At 51.6% G+C, this 22,338-nt stretch overlaps 1 protein-coding gene across 12 annotated transcripts in view; it reads left to right on the forward strand.

Annotated features, from left to right (window-relative positions):
- MAN2B2 (mannosidase alpha class 2B member 2) overlaps positions 1-12,310 on the forward strand; it is a 32,823-nt gene extending 20,513 nt beyond the window's left edge. For 3 of the 12 annotated variants that reach the window (XM_038533070.1, XM_038533060.1, XM_038533065.1), the window contains 9 exons: positions 1,010-1,201; positions 1,703-1,955; positions 3,091-3,201; positions 3,281-3,473; positions 5,001-5,141; positions 5,452-5,589; positions 6,565-6,677; positions 7,512-7,632; positions 9,068-9,346. In XM_038533070.1, the coding sequence (XP_038388998.1) occupies positions 1,010-1,201; positions 1,703-1,955; positions 3,091-3,201; positions 3,281-3,473; positions 5,001-5,141; positions 5,452-5,589; positions 6,565-6,677; positions 7,512-7,632; positions 9,068-9,261 (1,456 nt within the window). In that variant the 3' untranslated portion in view covers positions 9,262-9,346. Of the gene's footprint in view, positions 1-1,009; positions 1,202-1,702; positions 1,956-3,090; positions 3,202-3,280; positions 3,474-5,000; positions 6,154-6,564; positions 6,678-7,511; positions 7,635-9,067; positions 9,347-11,964 lie in introns of those variants that run through there. The other 9 variants (XM_038533061.1, XM_038533067.1, XM_038533066.1 and 6 more) reach the window with 9 other exon arrangements.
- The last annotated feature ends 10,028 nt before the right edge of the window (positions 12,311-22,338 follow it).

Here is a 22,338-nt window from a genome sequence, read left to right on the forward strand (position 1 = left end):
GATCTGATGAAGAAAAGGGGGCAGCCTGCAGCCAGAGGGAAAAGCCTTGGGGGCCAGACTCATGAGAAGGATTCTTTTCTGGCCACTCCAGAGGGACTACAGGGGCCCTTCACGGATGACTCCCTTGCCTTCCCTATCCATCTCCCCAAAATTAGCACAGAAAACCCCAAAATGGCTGAGGAAGTGACACTTCTCCATGTTCTGTGGCTGCAGGGCCATGCCTAATCCTGGATACGTGGCTTTGCCTCGGCTTAGACCACACAGAGATGTACACGTGTACACCATACACAGGTCTACAAGGCTCTGAGTCCCCACCCACTCCTCCCCGCTCCTCCGACCCAAGCAAAACATTGGAACAGAATAGAAGGAGCGAGAATATACAGTTGAGTCAGAACCTGAGTCCTGGCCTGAGCATTTCCCAGACATGTGATCCTATGCCAGTGATGTTAGGGCCCCAGTCTTAGGTGACTCGGTAGCAAAACGGGCTAATATTCCCTGCCCTCGAGAGTCAGGAGAAGGTGAAATGACTGACAGTGCTGGTTCCTGACATCTGGACACCTTGGGGTCAGCATGACAAAGTCTTTGTGGGTCCTCCTTGGGGTACCTCTGAAAGGTATAGGGTGGCCCTGGAGGCAGCCTGATAAGCAGGCACCATTCCCTGGGATGATTCCTCTGGGGCAGCGTGACTGCTTCTTATAGGCTCTCAGGGGCCTAGGGTGAGGCCTCTGTCCCCCTCCTGTTTTGGGATCCCCACTGGCACATGGAAAGATCTAAGGCAGTTTTGGCTCAGGGGAGGGGCGACTCCCAGGGGCTTTATCTGAGGCAAGTGCACGGGTGTCACCGAGTGGCCTCCTGACTGTCACTGAGCTCTGCAGAGATCACTTTTCTTCACTTCAGGTGGAGCTTGGTGTCTGCATAGAGGGCTTCTTACCGGCTTCCAGATGAGAGGACCATGCTTGGGACATGTGTGCACGAAGATAATGCTGTGTCCCATTTCTTGTCTCTGCAGAGGGAGTAACCGCACAGTGCAGGTGACCCAGGAGTTCATGGAATACCATGCCAATGCTGATTTGAAATATGGCTTTGTATCTGATAATTTTGTGTTTATGCCCATCGACTCTGCAAAGCGCCCATGGAACAGTGTGGGAATGCAGATTGTGGCGGGAAAGCTCATGACTGAGATCCGGCAATACTTCTACAGGTGGGCTCAGGCTCCTAGGTGCTTGCCGGCAAGTGTGGAAGGGAACGAGGGTCCATGTTTGTGCCGGATCCCTGCTCCTGGGCCCGTGCTTGGCACATGGTCCTTCTGGAGGGGAGATTGAGGAAGACGTGATTGCTCTGGCCTAGGGCATCCTGGCTCCATCGCACGTGCTGGACCTTGTACGGGGTGTCCAGGTTCAGAGCTGGGACAGGGACAATGAGGGGACTCTTGTGTTTTCATGAGAGCACACACCTAAGCCATCCGGGTGAGGCACCCCAGCTCCACGTTATCCCAGCTCCACATCATCAGGGGACCAGGTTCTTTCCATTATGTTGATAAGTAATGCTCCCTGCCCCCCTGCCCCCCTGCCCTGGATGAGGGAAGGAAGGAGTGAGGGAGGGATGGAAGGAGTGAAGGAGGAGGGAGAGAGTGAGGGGAGGGAGGGAGGGGCATTCCAAAGGAACCCAGAGCCTGAGCCACCCATTCCCTATTTTGCACCAGGAAGGTGGGGGACAGGAATCACACATATGCCATCTACTCCCGGCTCGCCCACGTGCCCCTGGCCCAGGGAGCGGAGCTGCTGTGCCGGCGCATCGAGCAGGAGTACCGGGTGGGCCCCTTGGAGCTGAACCGCGAGGCCATCCTGAGGACCAGCACCAGTCTCCACAACAAGCAGGTCCTCCACTCAGACAACAACGGCTACCAGATGCAGCGGAGAGTCTTCCAGAAATACTCGAGCAATGGCATCGCCCGGGTATGCTCTAGGATGCCTGTTTGCTCTGCGGTCCCGGAGCGCGGGGGGGTGGGGGTGGGAATCCCTGATGGTGCTTTTCCAGAAGACAGGAGGAGGAGGCCCATTGCAGCTTCACCATGGAGCGGCAGAGGCCTCTGGACAAAACTCCAGCAGAGCCCCCTTGCCCACCTGTGCCGTTAGGAGTGAGGCCCAGGCTGGGCCACCTGCAGTGTCTGAAATCCGGGGCCACCACATGCACTAGACTGTCCCTGTCCCTGTCTGTGCCTCGGTTTCCTCTCGTGGAGAATGAACGCCTCGTGTGGGGTGTTCTGAGATTCAGGTTGAGTGTGCCTGACCCATCCCAGGTGCTGTGGCAGAGACTTTCCCTGGCAGCTTCTTCCAAGCGCTGAGCATTGCCAGAAGCCAGATGGGCTCCCACGTCCTAGGCCTCTGGCCCTGTGATCCTGGGCGAGCTGGGCCGGCCTCCCTATGGCTCCCTGCAGACCCGAGAAAGGGAACAAACCCAGGGCTGTGAGGGTCAGGGGGGACAATCCAGGTGAAGCCCCCGCTGGGGGCCTCCTGTGCCCTCAGTAATCAGTTCTTTTTCCTCCTGAGGGGACCCAGAGGCATGTGTCCCCACCCTCCTCTGTTTCTGAGCTCAGGTCCCTTCGTACCTACCTGCTAGCCCTCACGGGCTGTGCAGGGGCTGCTGACAGTTCCCATGGGTCCACCCGGGACATCTGGCTCCAGAGAGCACTCAGCCTTGGGACAGGGGCCGCTCTCCCAGAACACACATGGCCCTTTCTCTCTGGAGCAACTCTCCACCCAGCTCCCCTATCAGGCTGGACCCCACACACCCCCTCCTCACTCCTGCAGGACTGTGCAGTGTGTCTTTGGGCCCTTTGTACTGGTGGGGAAACCGAGCTTGAGTGGGCTTAGTCCCCAGCTCATATAGTCAGAAGCAGTGGAGCAGGATTGGAGTGACAGTCTGTTGGTGTCCAACGTCAGAGCCTCTAACCTCTGTCTCCCTTCTCCACCCTGAGCTGGTGCTCTGTGCGTGGGGTGGAGGGTGTGGGGTGGCCGGAGGGGGACCCAGACCGAGAGGCCTTCCTGTCCCCTTCCACGACCGCCAGCCTGGCAATGTTTGTGTCCACAGAATTACTACCCCATGGCTCAGTCCGCCTTCATTGAGGACGGCAGAAGCAGGCTGGTGCTGCTGTCCAAGCAGGCACACGGCGTGTCCAGCCAAGAGAACGGGCAGGTGGAGGTAGGAAGTGGGCCCTGCTGGTCACCCAGGGGTGGGAGCAGGTGGGCAGGGGGGCCGGTCAGACAGCTCTTCCCTGCAGGTCATGCTCCATCGCCGGCTTTGGAACAATTTTGATTGGGCTCTGGATTATGATCTCACCCTGAATGACACCTCCACTGTCTACCCTGTGCTCTGGCTCCTGCTGGGACCCCAGTCTCTCACCACCCGCCTGCGTCAGAGGTGTGGGCTAGCGCTGCAGCGCGCACCCGTAGTGCTATTAAGAGAGCTGAATGGTAAGGGAGTGTTCACCCCAGAAAGAGCCCCCCTGGCTGGGATGGACCTGGGGACCGTGTGGGCCACCATGATCTGGAAACTTTGATCAGAAACGAGCTCAGGGGTCTCTGATCCAAGCCCTCGTTTAATGTGTGGGCAAAGTGTGTGCAAATACTTTCAGGCTTCACCCAAGCTTATACATGGAGTAGCGAGCACTTCTGAGAATCACAGATTCCGCTTGTATCCTCTCCCTGAGTATCCCTCACTTTCTGCTCTGATGACTCTTTATCTTCCATAATATGACATGTATGGCTCGATGGCTTCACCCCTAGTAGATCAACATTAAAAGACTTGTTTTATTTGATTTCTGGGTGTGCTGTCACCAGGCAAGGTTAGTTCAAGTTCATGGTCTGATGTGCAAAATTCATGCATTGCCTCCACTCAAAATTCGTTGGTTTTTTTTTAAGACTTTATTTATTTATTCATGATAGACACACAGAGAAAGGCAGAGACATAGGCAGAGGGAGAAGCAGGCTCCCTGCGGGGACCCTAATGTGGGACTTATACCCAGGACACTGGGATTCACGCCCTGATCCAAAGGCAGATGTTCAACCATTGAGCCACCCAGGGGTCCCTCGGTCAGACTTCTTCAGATTTAAAACCGCCTATGTCTTTACAGAAATAATTGAAGATGAGAAACAATAAGTAATGATCATGTGTAAATATGGTACTCTGCAGCAGCTTTTAAAGAATGAATCATTTAGATACAGTTCGTATCCTTCCCTTAATCCTTGAACTGTTCCTCTCTACTCACTTGAGAGGTTTGGAAGAGAATGTGGTTATGATTTATCTCATTTCAGTTTTAGAGCAGGACCCTCCCAGGGCTGTAGAAGCGGGCAGGCTGCTGCTCACACGTGCACAAAACACGGGCTGAGTGCCTGCTGTGTGCTGCACACTGAGGATGGGCAAGGGCCAGGCCTCTCCTGCAGGATTTCTCCTGAGCTATGGGCTTGGGGGGCCATGCTCATACAGATCCAGGCTTCAGGGAGCAGAGGCAGTGGGACTGGGCAAGGGACAGGTCCTCTCCTGGAAGGAGGGCCTTGGGTGCTTCTGAGCAGGGGACCAAGGATGACCTAACAAGGGAGGAGCTGGCATCCTAGACCTTGAATTGAAACCGAGGCTCTGTGTGAACCTGCCCTGTGATCTAGAACAAACCACATCACCTCTCTGGGCGGTCGTCTCCCCATCTGTACTTGGAAACAGCTGACCTAGAGATTCAGGATCCTTCCAACTCTTAGACTCTGTGGTGTGGGCCCCTGGCCGTGTGGGAGGGAAGGCATTCAGGTGGAAGGATGTCCGTGGGCAAAGGCTAGACGGGGGTGCCCGAGGCGCTTGGACCAGCAGGGGCTTCAGGCTGTCCTCCCTCAGGGGCACGAGTTGGCAGGAGCCGGATTGCCCGGAATGGGGCCAGAGTGTACACAGCTCCCGGTGCCAGGAGGAGGCGCGGGGCCCAATCCTTGTCCTGGCTCTGTGTGTCTGCCCTGCAGAGTCTGCCCAGATTTTTCCAGGCTCCCAGCGGCAGCAAGAAGCCGTGACCCTGCCCCCAAGTCTTCACCTGCAGATCCTGAGCATCCCGGGCTGGAACTACAGCTCCAACCACACGGAGCACCTGCAGGATCTCCAGAAACGTGAGCCGGGTGTCCAGGGAACCAGAGTCACTCCTCCCTCCCCATGTCAACCTGGCCCCACGCCCATCACCGGACAAAGTGGGCTCCTGTCAGAGCTGTCCTGGCTCTGCATGGTCCCCTGTTCCCCTTATCTGCCCAATGGGGAGACCCAGGCCCACAGAGAGGCAGTGGGGGGACCGGGGTCCCTCAGTAGGCAGGACACCCAGTCGGCAGGGCCCCAGAGGAGGACCTGTCCACACCCAGGCTCTGAGGATCCCTTCTATCCCCACCACCAAACCCCAACCATCGTCCACCTTTGCCGGATGCTTAGCCTGCCGTGGAGTCTGCTTCCTCAGGGACTCCTCCTGGAGCTGGGAACAACTGAGTCCCACTCATCCTCTGAACTCAGGAAGCCTGACTATCCGGGGCTTCCATTCATTCACTGAACAACTGTCTCCTGTGCCAGGCGGTGGGTAATCAGCAGAGGTGATGGTAGGCAAAGACCCTGGACTCACAGAGTTCTCAGACTAGACAGGGAAGCCGCCAAGTCAAGTGCTGGGCCCTGACACACAATGTCTGGGGTGTCCCCAGACTCACTGAATGAAAGTCCCTCCTCCCTGGGGAGCAGTGAGTGAGTGGCAGAGGGAGAGGAGCCTCAGGGATGCAGTGAGACACCCCCACTGCTGTCCTCGAGCTCAGGGCCACCTTATGAAGTAGGTATGTGGTCATGGACATCAACGTGTCTCAACCCCACCCCCACCTACACCCCCAACAGGACACAGACAACGTGCCCAACCCTTGGGCTGAATCCACAACCACCACCCTGGAACACATCCAAGAGATTTTATAAACCCCTTGTTCTGCAGGACCCAGGAGCCCACATTCCCCTGACCCAACACAGCCTCGTTCCTTTCTCCCCTGTGCCACAGGTCCAGTGGGCTCAGCTCATGGCCCTTGTCACTGTGGCCACCAGGGTCCCCAGCTGATGGAGGCCATATTCAGCACCTGCTTCCTCCTTCCCGGGGATAAAGAAGTTTGTGCAAGGGCTACATCCCTCCTGCTCCCTGTGCCTTGACCTGGGAGGGTTGGGGCCACACCAAAGCACACAGGGGGCAGGGAAGAGCAGTCCAGCAGGCACTGGGAGGCTTAAGGATGAGCCTAGTGAGGAGCACAGCAGCAGACGAGGGCAGAGACTTGCAGGCACCCCTCAGCATTAGTCCCTGGGTGTGGGGAGAGGCCTCGGAGGCTGCCAGACCTGGGCTGGAATCCTCTGTCTGGTGCCCACCAGCTGTGTCTTTGGGCAAGTGACCAGACCTCTATGAGCCTGGTTTACTTGTCATCAATAAGGGACCGGGTCAGCTGCCTCCCAGGGAGGTGTGGAGTAGGAAGTGCTGGGCCCTGACTAGAGGATTTGGGGCCAATGTGGGTCCTTCTGTCCCTGAAGGCCATCGAGGGAAGGCCAAGGCTGACCTTCGCCGTGTCCTGCTGCGGCTCCACCACCTGTATGAGGAAGGCGAAGACCCGGTCCTATCTCAGCCAGTGAGGGTCAATCTGCAGGTAAGTGCCCTCAGATCCCTGGGACAGGCTTCCTGTCTAAGAAGCCCCAGCAGGGACACAAGCCCAGGGTGAAAATCCCCTCTGGCAAAGACGTGGGCAAAGAGATGCCTGTGGGAGCTCTGGCTCAACCTGGTGTGGGTGCTGTTGGGGCACAAGGGCACCTTGCCCCCCTCTTCCTGCATTTTTCCTGCATTTCTACTTCCTCTGCTCCCTTCCTGGGTCATATTGTCCTGCTGCCAGCCTTGGTCAGCGTGCTGGCTCTTTGCTTCTGCTCGTCCCTGTGGTCACCCACCACACTGGCCTCCCAATCAGATGTAGCAGCAGAAGCTGGGAAGGCAGAGGCAAAAAAGCCCATGCCCCCTGTGCTTTCTCTCCTGTCAGTGCCAGGAAGCTTCTCCAGAACCTCCCTGTCTCCTGGACAGCAGAAGGTCCCTTCCTTTTCAGGCCAGAATGGGCTGCCTGCCTCCCTCCCTGCACAGGAGGCTGGGTCTGTGGTTACTTGACACAGGGGAGGGATAAGGATGCCTGGCCTCATCTCTGGGGCTGCTGCCTGCTGAGCCACACCAGGGAGAAGGGGTTTGGATGCTGGAGGCAGCTCCTGTGCCTGCCACCCCCGAGTGTGCTCTTCCAGGACAGTGCCAGGGGAAGCATGCTGACCCTGGCCAGTGTCTTCATCTCTAAAATGTGGACACAGTTCCTGTCTGGGGATCTGCAGTAAGAATTAAGGAGGAAGTGTGTTGTGCCCAGGGTGAGACTGCCCCCCCTACTCCTGCTTTACCTGCTCTGATCTGGGGCTTGGAGTAGCTCACCCTCCCTGTGCTCCTGTTTCTGCAGGCTGTGCTGCAGGGGCTGGGGTCCGTGGGGGCAGTGGAGGAGCGCTCACTGACAGGGACCTGGGATGGGAACACACTACACCGCTGGAGCTGGAGGACACAGGAGCCGCCCCACCACAGAGGTTTGGGAGCCCCTGGTTCAGGCCTTGCCTGGGTATCCTAGCAACCCCATAGCCTGGCTTAGAAGCTCTGCCCCTTATGGCCTGTGGGACCTTGAGCAGGCTCCTTAGCTCCTCTGAATCTGCACAGGTCAGTGTGTGTGCACACCTGCATGTGTGTCTGGAGACCACACCTTATGCCTCTGTCCTGGCTGAGTCCTGACCTGGCAAGCATATTCCAGGGGGTTCTGACACCTACCATGTTGTGCCTCACACTGCACACACACCATCAGTTCCTGGGGACCACAGGCAGCTCATGCTTCTCAGTGTTTCCCATGCTCTTCCCTCTGCCTGCATGGCCCTTGTCCCTTTTCCTCTGACCTGCTCCTACTCAAGCTTCTGTGAAGTCCAGGGCTGGATCAGATTCCTCCTCTGCTGTCCTCTCCCCCTCTTTCCTGTTTGCTGTGGATCTTCTCTGTGCACTGTACACGCATAGTGCCATCTACATTGCTGGACACTTAATCATGTGGAGATGGATGGATGGATCATGGATGGATGGACAAATACATAAATGAAAGGGTGGATGGATTGGTAGATGGTTGATGGATGATGGATAAGATGATGGATGAGTGGATGGATGTATGGATGGATGTGTGACAGTTGGATGGATGATGGATAGGTGATAGATGATAGGTGGATGGATAGATGGATTGGTAAAGAGGTAATGAATGATGGATAGATGGTGGATTAATGGATGGATGGATGAATTGATGGATAAATGAATGGACAGGTAGATGTGTAGATGGATGAGGATGATAGATTGATGATGGATGAATAGATGGATAATTGGGTATATTGAAGGGTATTGGGTATTTGTGTGAAAAGATGGGTAGAAGGATTGATTGATGGGTGAATACGTGGTGAATGGATAGATGGGTGGATGGGTGAATAATTGATGGAGGATTAGATGATGAATGATGGAGTGAAGGATGGATGGCTGGGTGGGTGGATGGATGAATGGGTCTATGGAATTATGAGTTTTTGAATGGGTGAAAGGACAAATGGATTCATGGATGGACCAAGGATCATGGGTGGAATGATCCATGGGATGAATGGATGAAGAAATTTCCCTGCCAAGGTTGAATTTAGTGGAGCCCAGTAATACAAAGTGCAGGCCCCACCCAAAGACCTGAGTGAGAAAGCTTTAGGCACCGAGTGCTACACCCTATTGGGAATGAGGCCATGTATGGCCAGGACCACCTACCTATTACCCTCATGGGAGAGCCAGAATACAAGGGGTACATGGCAGTGGGAGTCCCAGGAGGAGGGGGGCACCCAAGGGCCTTCATGAAGGAGCCACAACAGAGTGGAGGCAGGTGTGGTATATGAGGGGGATGCTGGGTGGAAATGTCCTGGGGAAGCAGGTGGCTCTAAGGACAGACCACCTCTGCTCCCCCAGGCAGCTCCAGATCTCACTCAACACCCCTGCAAGGCACCAAGGTCACCATCTACCCGAAGGAAATCCGGACATTTTTTATCCACTTTCGTAGCCATGAGTCCCTGGCAGACTCTGTGGCCCCAGGGAGGCCCCAGGAATCCCAGAAAAAGGAAGACGACCCAGGACATGGAAAAGCATGGAGGGATGGGGGATGAACAGCTGTCTGCCTGATAGGCTAATGTAGAAAATGGTCAGGTTGGGGGGTTTGTTGTGCTTTAAATAAAAATTGCATTAAACAGACCCACACAGTCTCCTCAGGCACTAGAGCTGGCCTCTGTGATCCTCCAACCTGGGTGATATCTGTACATACATCCACACTCCCCATGCATGTGCAGGAGTCTTCAGAAAGCTCCCATAAGGCAGTGAAATACCCAGCGTGACAGCAAAGGCACCTGCCATACAGGCCCCATCCCTTCTCACCCAGGTCACCAGTGTTACATACGGGCCTACTGTGTGGCTAATGATGGGGTGGGAGGGGTGGGTACTGCAAGGGCCTTCAGAGCCTGTGGGTAGCATGAGGGCCTGGTGTCCATTCAGGATGGAAAGGTTACCCCAGACCCGGTCAAGAGTCATGCGAAGAGCAGGCTGACCTGAGTCCTGAGCCCCACAGACTGGGTGATGAGACCAGGCGGCAGGATCTGCGGGGTATTTCTGTTCTCACTTCAGGGCTCCTGGGTGGCCCTCCATGGACTATATTGTAAATGGTGCAAGTACCCGGTCCCATGTGGCCCTCTCCTAGGACAGGGACCCGGGGTGGGAGTCGGAGCCTGAAGGGGATTCCCAGCACCTTCAGCTCTATGGGCTGAATCTAAATGTCGACACCCAGGGTGCCTCCTATATGGAAGAGAATCCTCTGGGGAATTCTGGTGAAGCATAATAGCAAGTGTTCTCCCACACACACCCTGTGTGAGACACAGCCAGCCTGCAGGGAGGAGCTACCCACAGGATCAGGGTCTGGAGGAGATCTGTGCCTCAGTCTGGGCAGTCCCCATCCCTTCCCCTCCTGTCCTTTTCTCCTTCCCTCTCTCTCCCCTCTTTTCTTCCTCTTCCCTCCCTGTCATCTCCCTTCCATTCTCCCAAACTTCCTCCCTGTCCTATCCCTGAGTTCCTATACAACTCCTAGAACCTGCCCTGGAGCCTTGGGTTCCATCCTGTTGGGGACAGAGACAACAAGGTAGCAAATAAGACATTAAATGATTTCAAGATACCCTGGAAAAGCCAACACAGGGAACAGGATAGAGTGACTTAGCCTTTTCCCATTCCCATCCCTCCAGCAAGGGTCTATTGCCACTTGGCAGGATCAATATCCAGCATTTAATTCGAGAGCACTCAATGCTCAGGTCATGATCTCAGGGTCCTGGGATGGAGTTCCAAGTCAGGTCAGGCTCCCTGCTCAGTGGATAATCTGCTTCTCCCCCTCCCTTTGCCCCTCCCCCGCACACCCCTAATCCCTGCTCATGCGTTCTCTCTCTCTCTCTCTCTCAAGTAAATAAATAAAATCTTTAAAAGAGAGAGAGAGAATTGAAGTGGACAGAGCTTTGGGAAATAAGCAGACTCAACTTCTGGAAACTGGCACAGAAATGAGGAGAAAAGCATACATGGGAGCACCAAATTCTGTGTGTGAGCTTTACCCAAAACTCTGGCTTCACAAGGCAAACACCAAATAGCCCAGCAAGTGTACGAGAACCACACTGAGATTCTAGCCACTCCCCTCTGCAAGGGAGACATCTTACAGTGTGAGTTCACATGTTAAATGTACATAAAAGGCAATACCCTCAGGAGTAACAGAATAGAATTCAAACTATCTAGTACTCACAACATTCAGGACCGAAACCAAAATTACTTGATAGGAGAAGAAACTCAACTCAGAGAAAAGAGAGTCAGCTGATCCCAAATGTTGGAATTTTCAGATAATAATTTTAAAGCAGATGGGGTGCCTGGTTGGCTCAGTTGGTAGAGTGTGGGACTCTTGGTCTTGGGGTCATGAGTTTGGGCCCCTCATTGGGGGTAGTGTATTTAATAAAGAACAAAATTTTTTAAATAATACTTTTTTTAATATTTTTTTTCAATTTTTATTTATTTATGATAGTCACAGAGAGAGAGAGAGAGAGGCAGAGACACAGGCCGAGGGAGAAGCAGGCTCCATGCACCGGGAGCCTGATGTGGGACTCGATCCCGGGTCTCCAGGATCGCGCCCTGGGCCAAAGGCAGGCGCCAAACCGCTGCGCCACCCAGGGATCCCTTAAATAATACTTTTAAAGCAACTCTTGTCATGATGCTTGAGAATGTAAAGAAAAATATGTTCATGATAAATTGATATAGATAATCTCGAACTATTAAATGAGCTACATGGAAAATCTAGAACTAAAATTATAGTATCTGTGGGGTGCCTGTGTGGCTCACTTGGTTGAGCATCTGCCTTTGGCTCAGGTCATGATCCAGGGGTCCTGGAATCGAGCCCCATGTCAGGCTTCCTGCTAGTGGGGAGTCTGCTTCTCCCTCTGGCCCTCCACCCTGCTCATGCTCTCTCTCTCTCTCTCTCTCTCTAATAAATTAATTCTAAAATCTTCAAAAAATAAAATAAAATATAGTATCTGGGATAAAAAAATTCACAAAATGTGCTTTAAAAAAAAGTACATATTCTACAAGAAATCCTCAGTTGAACTTGAAGAGAGATGAGTAGAATCTACCCAATCAGAAGAACAGAGGAAGGATATCAAAATAATGTAAACCAGACCTTCAAGGTCTGTGGGACAATACCAGAGTCTACAAGTGTAGGTCAGTGTTGTCACAGAAAGTGTGACAAGAGAGAACAAGGCAGACAAATGTAATGATGGCTAAAAATGTTCCCAATTCAGGAAGAAACATATACAATGAAAAATATCCCAAGGCACATGTCATGGTTAAACTACTAAAAACCAAAGAGAAACACTCAAAAGCAGCAAGAGAAAATAAAAGATGTATTACAGACAAGGGAAGGACCGTGTGACCATCACTGACTTCTCATCAGAGATAATGGAGGCCAGAAGTCAGTGGAGTGACATCTGGGATGTACTGGAAAAATCTGTCACTGAAAAAATGCTATCTTCCATGAAAATATTCTCCAATAATGAAGATGAAATAAAGACATTTCAGATGAAGGAAAAAAAAAAACTCAGAAAATACAGTGTTAGCAGACCTGCATTCCAAAGAATGCTAAAAGCAGCCCTCCAGAGTGACAATCAACATGCAAAGTGGAAACCTGAACCTTCCAGAAGGAATGAAGACCATTGGAAATGGTGAGTACATGGGTAAATGTAAGAAACTTGTTTCTCCTCATTTCTTTACAGTGCATGCAATTATGCACAGAAAACTGATTACATTGCGGGGGTTATAATGTACCTTAGATATAATACATACGATAACAATAGCAAAAAGGATGAAGGGAGTCTACCTTTCTGTTTGTGGGGTGCTTCCATTCTTTGAAGTGGCCCAAGATTGACGAAGTCCTCTGTGAACAGCTGAGGATGTATATAGTACAATCCTAGAGCAATTGCTGAAAATTTAATGAGAGACAGAGACAGGACTGAAGAGCCCACAGAAAATTGAAAATGGAATTCTAAAAAACTGTCCAAGAATGAAATACTGATTCGTGCAAAAATACAGATGAGTCTCATGGACCCGCAGAGCCCAAGAAGTCAAACACAAGAGGACACAGTGGAAGACTCCACTCATACAGCATTCTAGATCAGGCAAATTGATGTGTTGGCTCTTCAGAAATCAGAAATGGTTGGCTCTACGAGGCAGAGGACAGTCTACCAGACAGGAAGCAAGAGATCTTTCTGAGGTGATGGCATGCATACACATTTGTCAAAACTCATCACGTTGAATACTCAGGATATGTTAGCTTTACTGTATGACATTTATACCCCAATTTAGACTTTTTAAATTTAAAATGTTTATAAGAGTCTCTGTATCATGATTCTGGCATTTAGATGGAAAGCCAATCGCTGAACACCAACAGCACCGAGGATATGGCTCTGCCAACACCCATAGCAGATCTCATTCCTGTGAACACAGAGCACAAAGGTAACCAAAAAGCCACCAGAATGAGATTCAGCGAGGCCTCTCTGAGAAGTGCCTTCTTTTTTATTTATTTATTTATTTATTTATTTATTTATTTATTTATTTATTTATTTATTATAGTCACACAGAGAGAGGGAGAGAGAAGCAGAGACACAGGCAGAGGGAGAAGCAGGCTCCATGCACCAGGAACCCAACGTGGGATTCGATTCCGGGTCTCCAGGATCACGCCACAGGCCAAAGGCAGGCACCAAACCGCTGCGCCACCCAGGGATCCCTGAGAAGTGCCTTCTGAAGACAGATCATTGAAAGGAAGGGATCAGTCATGAAAATGCAGAGGAAAGAACTTCAGGCATAGGAGGCAGGAGAAGGAAGGGACCGGAGTCAGTGTCCCAGTTCCCTACTGCTGCATCACAAACTGTTGCTTAAAACAACAACATGTTATTATCTCCATGGTTCTGTGGACTGACAAGACCATCCCAGAAACATGCAACTTCAGGTTCCTGAGCTGGGGTCCCTGACCTTCCCTTCTCTGAGGTTGGAAAGGAAGCAACCACCATGATGCTTAATGAAGGTGTGGCGGGAGAGGGCTTGGTCTGACTCTGCCATTCATAAGCTATTGGCCCTGGGCTGGTCACTCCACCTCTCTGAGCCTCAATTAATTGCATCTCCTAGAGGGTTGTTGTGAGCATTAGTGAGATAAGGCATATTGGAGCCATCTCACTAGCATTATTTCTGTTACAAGTACCACCGTCAATACTTACTGAACACCTCTGATATGTCAGAAACCCCTCTGGAGCTCCCTCGCTTCCAGGTGTGATGTCTGGATCTGGGATGAGCCAGCCACACCCTGCCTCACTGTGGCCAACTGGAGGACTCTGGTCAGACTGCAGTTCTGCTGTTGACCTGACACCTTCTTCTGCTATAAAACTCCAACCACAACCTTGACCTTGCAGTTTCCTTAGATACATCTACAGAGGTCTGAATGCCATGGCCAGCACACAGTGGCACCAAAGCAGTGACAGCTGCCATTATTCTCAGGGCCCTTCCCATCAGCTGTGCACTGGTTCCATGCCTTGTGGGCAATTCCCTTATAGATCCTCAAATTTCTGGAGAAACACCCCCATAGGGGCTGGTGCTTTGTACAGGTGCCCTGGAAGCTTCCTGCCTCTATGGAACCCTTTAGAACAAAATCAACAATGTGGATACTTGGTTGACCATTTGGATTTAGCTACCAGTTTGAATGCACGTGGTGAGCCTAAGAGGAAAGCAAAGCCTGGCTTACTTGTACCCAGTTGATGGAGGCCCCCGGGAGAGAGATCACTTGCCACAGTTCCCCAGTGTTTCAGGCACTGGCACCTACCTACATCTCATGATTCATTTTCTGACTGACTCCACATGCAGGGACTTGGGGATCCCTGGAAGAGGAGGGGTCCTCAGAGATGACACAGAAAAAACTGTGGCCAGGGAGGTACAGTGACTTGCCGAAGATCTCTGAGTCAATTACAGGAGAGCTGGGAAGAGAGCCAGGCCCCTGACCCTGGATAAGCATCCACTGCTCTAAGCCTATTTCTTTGCATTGAGCCTATAGGTGCAGAGGAGAGTGGACCCATGGAGGAGAAATATGCCCCACTTTTTTTTTTTTACCTCTGACCCTGCGGACAGTAATTTCCAGAGATAGACAATCCAGACAATCCAGAGATTGTCTCCTAGGGCCTGCAAATCAGGAATATCTGATTTCACACCCACCACACCTTGAAAGCATCTTGTTCATGCAGGTAATTTACCCTGTAGGTCCCCAGCTATACTGCCCCTGGGATGAATTGTAATGCGATTTGGTTTGTTTGTGTCACTCAGGCATTTGTTGAAACACAAGTGCACTAGTAGAGCTTTCTGAAATGAGCTTTCTATACATGCTTTAAAAATATGTGAGTTTTCCCTAATGCACTGTGAGAGGTAATAGGCCTGAATTTTGTAGATCAATGTTCTTCAATCCATAACGTATTTCCTGGTCCTGAGAAGGGGTGGGTGAACACCTGCAGGCACCAGTGTGGCATTTTGGAAGCCTGTGTGACATTAGACAGCAAGAGCTACAAACTCTGTCTTCCTCCCTGATGCAGCATTTTCATTTGGGGGGACTTATGTTCAGTACATTAGATGAAGAAGGAACAATAAACTCGTATCCCTAAACATACTCACTGAAGAATTATTTAGCAGTAGAGACTGAACAAAACAAATCTGGAATCAACCCAAAGATGCAACCACAGGGATGTGGTTTTCAGTTATGCGTTTATTTGCTTCTGTTACTTTGTATGAACTTGCTCCTTTTGGTACTTACAGACCACAGAGGAAAGGATGTGGCTGGCCAGTGGTGTTTAGTCTCAGAGAGAGACTCTTGCCCACACTTCCTTCTTGTCCACTATGAGAGTCTCTGTGGGGACGTGTGTGTGCAAGTAAATGCATATCATTTAGGGAAGCATTTGGCTGCAAGTAAGAGAAAAATTGGCTCAATGGACTGCTGATGGCTGGAGCCTAAGGGGCTAAGGTTGAGCCCAAAATGTTAGAGTCTACAGTCCAGAAGTAGTAGTGTAGCTCCATGACATCCTCAGGAGCCAGGCTTCTGCCATCCTCCAGGACTGCCATGCTTGACCCTGGACCAGAGCCCCTCCATTGTATCTGCTTCTCTATCTCAGTAAACCAGTGGGGCTGGGGTGAGGGAAACACTGGGATTCCTTCTCCCCCTCCTCAGGGGCAATCCACACTGGGGACGTGGAGGTTTTCCTTCTGAGACAGACCCTCCCAAGCATCTGTGCAAGATAGCTCAGCGTCTAAGGAAGGTGAAGATGAGAGCCCATAGGAGAGCCTGTGGGGTAGCAGAGAACACACCCTCATGGAGAGGAACATTCCAGCTTTATGATCCCTAAGACATGGGTCAGTATTTTGGGGTGTGGCCTTCTTGTTCCTGGCCAAGAGGTGGCCACTACACACCCAATTACCAACCCGTGGGAGGTTGGGCAGGGGCCAAAGGACAGAACCTCCTTGGAAGGCTGTTTCTTTGGTGGCTCTCTTTCCTGTCAGTCCATGCTCCTGCTTCATGGGACAAGCTGGGTCATCTGAGCTGCTTCCCAGGCCCCACACCCCATGGGGGCGGGGGAGCTACTCTTGTCAGAGGTGTGGAGGTGTGGGGGCAGTTTCCTGCCAGCTACAGCTGAAAGCCTTTCCAGCAGCTGGTCTGCGGCCCAAGACCAGAGCTGCAAGCCTCCACCAACGAGGCAGCATTTCTGGGGCCGCTCTGCAGCATCTGTCAGTAGGGAGAACCTGCAGCCCCACGGGAAGAATTTGATCTTCTGGGAAAGACAAAGTCCTCTGGAGCTGAGCTGGTGGAGAAAGTTGGGAGCAGACAGGGATCCTTCCTTTTTGGTTGGAAATAGGGTCTGAATTGCCGCCACCCCCCCCCCCCACCGGCAGTTTCAAAGCCCTTTGGAAGACGATGAGTGCCTCCTTCAGGCCTCACATACCTGGGAGGCTGGGGTGAAGTGGGGGGCTGGGGGAAGAGCCACACCCCAGTGGAGAAGCCATTGCAGACCTGAGAGTGACTTTCACATGGGCAAGGATGGTGTCTCTGTGAAGGCATGGCCCTCTGTCCCCTACCTGCCCCAGACAGACACTTGACCAGACAGAGCAAGCTCTGCACAAACCTGCTGCTGTTTCCATGGGTTGGACATTTGCTAAGGAAGAAATGTGCCCTTTTCTGTGCTAAGATTCTGCAGGGTTCTTCTGTCCACGTTAAGTGGAGCTGCAAGACTCAGCAAGTTAGGTACCATTCAGGACGATAGGCAAACCCACCTCATCAGACAAAAGGAGGAAGCTGACCTCTGCAAATCTCTTCTAGAACAAGTGTTTCACTAAACGCCACCTCCTTGGGCTTAGTCGAGCCTCAAGTTCAACAATCCTTGGGAATATCGCATATCTGTCCCCACACAAAGGAAGCTGTCTGTCTTAGTCGACAGACCTGCAGAGGGAAACCTGACTTTATGTAAGACACAGAGTAGAGTGCGGGTCTGCCTTCCACCGTGAGGTGCTGGCTGCATAACCACCGCCTAAGCTTCCCTGCAGTGGTTTAGCTCAGCATCACAGCACCTCTGGACTTTGCCTAGCCTTCGCTGGCACCCTGAGCCACACTCCCTCTAGGATCTGGGTTCACAGTGGTGTCTTTTCGACCCAGGGATGAAGTACAGGTGACAGGAATGATGCTTTTGTGTTTCCCAGGCACAGACATCATCCTTCCTTTGTTCACTGTTGGCCCTATCCTTTCATGCACATGGATAATATATCACATATGTAACAGTATATAACACACAGATCTCCCTCTCTGTCTATACAAAACCTACATGCACATAAAAGTAATGTAATTAATTTCTGTGCATTCACCCCACCCCCAGGTTGAGATAGAATATTCTAGGACACTTGAAGCCCCCTATGGCCCTCCCCTTGAAGCAGGAGTTCACTGGGATCTCATCCACTTCACCTTCTAAGGTAACCACCATATGGAACATTCCATCAACAAGTCCATAGCTTTCTTTATTGTCAGTGTTTCTAAAGGATGCATCATTCAGCTTTGCCTGGTTTTGCAATCTAAATGAAAGAGCAGGTCTTGCTTTTGGCCACCGGACAGTTTTTGAACACTTTGTGTTTTGAAAACTCTGTGATGCTATGTACCCCTAAAGGTCACTCATTTTCCCTGGCCCATGGCATTTCATCTCATAAAAAACCACACTTCCCTTATCTAGTTTACTGTTGATGCATATCTGGGAAGCTCCCCATTTTTGGTGTTACCGGGTTTGGCCCTATCTCCTGGTGCACATGCCAAGAATTTCATATGCTCAGGAGCAGATCCACTGACCCATAGAGCATGAGTGAATTCAGTTTTTCCAGGTAGCTGCAAACTGTTTTTGCAAAGTGACCACCAGCTCTGGAAAGCAAGAAACTGCAGCCATTCAATCCAGGTGCCACACAGGGGGATGGGGCAGAGAGGAGCTGTCTGCAGTCCTTCCATGGGGATTGGGACAAGTGGCCATGGAGCTGGTCTCTGCCTCCCCCAGGAGAACAGTAGACCCTGGTAGTCAGGACTGAGAGTTGTCCTCCTGCTGCAGGACCTTGAGATGATCTGAGTCCCTGTGGCCACTTGTCAACTTGCAAGTTGTGGAGGTGAGGTGGGAACAAGCACAGCATGCTGAGTGCAGTGCCTGACCCATTGGATGCTCAAAAAAACCCAGCTCTAATTATTTCATTTCCCTGTGTATGCCTCATTTCTCAGCTCCTCTCCCTTTCTCCTTCTCTCTCAGTACCTCTATCTCCATGTGTGTGTTGGGGCACCTTCCCACACATACAAGTGGGGTCCCCGCTTGTCACTGAGGAGCATAGTTCTTCACAGCCCTCCACTAAAGCATCCCACACACAGACCATCATTTAGGAAGCCCACTTCCTACTGTTGGACATCCAGGCTATTTTCACTTTTCTTAATTATAAATATGTGCAACCATTTCACCTTTGAAATGTATTGAGACACAAACAACATGGTTAGAGAATCTTAAAAATCTCCTAGGTGGCTCAGCAGTTGAGCGTTTGCCTTCGGCTCAGCGTGTGATCCCAGGGTCCTGGGATTGAGTCCCACATCGGGCTCCCTGCAGGGAGCCTGTTCTCTCTCTGCCTGTGTCTCTGCCTCTCTCTGTGTGTCTCTCATGAATAAATAAATAAAATATTTTTTATAAAATCTTCCATCCTGCATTTGGATACCATCATCAATCATGGACCGTAGGCCTCAGGGCCATTCAGCCTTAGGTACCATTAACATTACAGTTAACTCCCCATCCCCATTACCCTAGTCCCCAGGACCGCTCTGGACAGGGCCCCAGGGCAGCTAGTGGAGGCGCCATGAGCACCAGGCCCCAGCACCTCAGGAGGCCATGACTTTGTGAGGATGACAGCCAAGCTGACTCCCTTCCCACATTTTCTGTGTCACTCTATTGGCTTTTTCATAGGAGGTTGGCAGGCTCCACAATCTAGGACCACGTTCAAAGATTATATACCCCAAGCTGAGCAGATTTGGCAGTGGCCAACACCACTGTTTATTCTTTATCTGATCATGCTCTTCTAGGCCATGGGAGTGTGTTCATATGACTTCTCCATTTATACCCAAGGATGCTTCTGAATTCTAGAGCATCACATGCCTTTCAAGCACAAGTGAGGTCATTCCAAAATTTACTTTTGCAAGCCTGGATGAATTCTGTGTCATCAACCCTTGATCAGGAGATGTCTTCTCATTCTCCTGCTGGAGGTGGGCTAGTCCGCCTTGTGGGCTGGGCTGAGGGTCTGAGGAGTGTAGCTGCTCCACATGTTATGTAAAGTGTAAAGCATGATATGGGGGGAGACAGCATGGAGGGCAGGGGGAAGCCAGTGGATAGGACAGCCAGTCAGGATGGGGTGCCACCCAGGGGGCCTTTGTACCTGACCCAGGTAAGGCCCCCACATCCATTTCTTTGCTGGTTCCACTGGGAATCCCAGCTGCCTCTGTCTGCTCCCTTCATCTCACACCAGGTTGGTGGGTACCCTCATGTGCCCCAGAGTGGCATCCGATATGTGAGCCTCAGTACCCACATGCTGGCCTCCTGCACAGCAGACAGGCAGTGGTGGATTCAGGCAGCCACATCATTTGCTCTCCACTCCCCCCTGGACACCACCCAGCTGGCGTCTGGGCCATGCTCCGGGCTTGTGCATCAGCTTCCAGCTAATGGCCTTTAGCAGCATTGGCTCATTTCCTAATCTGGAAAATGGGAATCATTCCTGCCTCCCAGGATTGCTTCAAGGATTCTATGAGGCCAGGGAATAACAAGCACCATCTGGTATCAGCATTTAACAAAGTCTCCTTGCAGCTTCATGGTGCCAGCCCTGCCTCTTCTGAGGCATCATGCTTCTTTGCCTCCTACAAGCACAGAAGATAGTTGTTACTTTTTTTAGGTTCCCAGCAGCTAAACCCTCTTAGTCTGGAAATCCTCTGCCTTATGAATCTGAGCTCACCTCCCACTAGAGGAATGGAGTAGAAGATGCCCCCCTTGCAGCTAGGGCACATGTATGTGACTTGGGCCCTACCCACCCAATGCACCTGCCTAGGACTTTGGCTGGGAAGCCAGTGAGGTGACAAAACAGGGACAGGGCTGGAGGCACCATATGGGGGCCAGGGGAGGGTCCCCAGTAGCGGAGGCAGCCATGGAAAACACTGTGGACTTAGTGGTCCCTTCCCTTTGCAGCCTCAGAGATGTAAAAGTCTTGGAGCACAGTTCTGGAGGGTAAATGTATTTTCAAAGAACCAGCAAATGTGGCAGCAGCCCCTCAGGGACCCATAACGTGGTTCGCCTGCGGGTCAGAATTTCAGGACCAGGGACAGCGGCCGCCTTAGGCCCATGGCGCCCTCTCGTGGCCGTCATGAGAAAGAGCGGGGCAAGACAGGAGCTTTCCCAGCTCCTCAGCCCCATCCCTGAAAAGTTGCAGAAACCAGGAGGGAAGGGGGAAGAAATGGGAGGACAGGAATGGCAAAGGTCCTAAACATGGAAGGGCACGGTCACTCCCAATGTGTCCAATGGATCACTTCACCTGAAAACCTTGGCGGGGGAGGAGAGGGCTCAGATTTAGGTTTATGGAAACTATTACTCACACTCAACATTGGAATCACTCAGATTCAACAATTACCACAATTCTGCTGCCCTGGCTTCATTCCTCCCTCTTCCCTCAGGCTCATTTTCTTTTTCTGGAGAATTTAAATTACAACCACCCCCTTCTCTTCAGCAGGCTTATTTCTTACACAATCACAGAGCCATCATCGTGCCAGGAACACAATCATTCCTTGGATCATCCAATAGAGCCCCTGATCTAATCTTTCTGGCACTCTGCAGCCCCTCCCCATTTTACCTCAGCCATGCCTGCGCCCCTGATGCAACCTTGTATGTGTACCCATCCTTTCCTGCAAGGTTCTCAGTGGTCTTGGAATGAATAAATATTTGCAGCTCCTCCTGGTGGCAGTGGCAAGGCTCAGCTGGGCACCGCAGTAGCCTCCAAAGTCCTCTCCTGCTTTCCACCTTGACCCCCAAAGGCACGCTCCGCAGAGCATGAAGGGAGATCTTGTATCACCGCTGACCCCTCTCCAGCTAAATCCCTGCCCTCACCCCTCGCTCTCTGCTCCAGCCACACTGACCTCCTCACTGCTCCAGAATACGCCAAGCTCATTTCACTCCCAGGCTTATACCTGTTGTGACCTCTGCCTGGGACTCCCTTCCTTGCATCCTTCTTATTATTGAGATCCTAGCTAAAAGGTCACCTCCTCCAAGAGGCCTTGGATGACCACCCTCCATCTGGAGCTGCCTGTCTCTGGATCCTCCTCCTCATTTTATACTGTTCTTATATTTGACACCATTGGAAACCATCTGATTTATATAAAGAACTTATCAAACTCAACACCCAAACAACAAACAATCCAGTCAAGAAATGGGCAGAAAACATGAACATACATTTCTCTAGTGAAGACCTACACATAGCCAATAAGCACATGAAAAAATGTTCCATATCACTGGGCATCAGGGAAAAGAAAATCAAAACCACCATGAGATACCACCTCACACCAATGAGAATGGCTAAAATGAGCAAGACAGGAAACAACAAATGTTGGCAACAATGTGGAAAAGGGGAAACCTTCTTACATTGTTGGTGGGAACACAAGCTGGTGCGACCACTCTGAAAAACAGTGTGGAAGTTCCTCAAGAAGTGAATGATAGAGCTATCCTATGACCCAGCAATTGCACTACTGGGTATTTACCCCAAAGATACAAAAGTAGTGAAACAATGGGACACCTGCACCCCAATGTTCACAGCAGCAATCTCGCCTCTGCTTGCTGGACAGTCTCTTATGACAGCAAACATGGGCCAAGGAGACCCGACCCTAAGAAAAGCAGGGACTTGGGAGCTCTGCCCCTGCGGGCCAGGTGGCCTTGGGCAAGCTGCTTCCCCTCCCTGGGCCTCTGTTCCTGCTCCGTGCAATGGGAGCCAGAGCGCAGGGGCAGCAGGCCGTGGTGAGGACTCAGTGGGATGGTGTTTGAAAGCCCTTGGACACGCAGGGCGCC

The sequence above is a fragment of the Canis lupus genome, chromosome 3, assembly GCF_011100685.1.
Source record: "Canis lupus familiaris isolate Mischka breed German Shepherd chromosome 3, alternate assembly UU_Cfam_GSD_1.0, whole genome shotgun sequence".
NCBI lineage: Eukaryota > Metazoa > Chordata > Mammalia > Carnivora > Canidae > Canis > Canis lupus.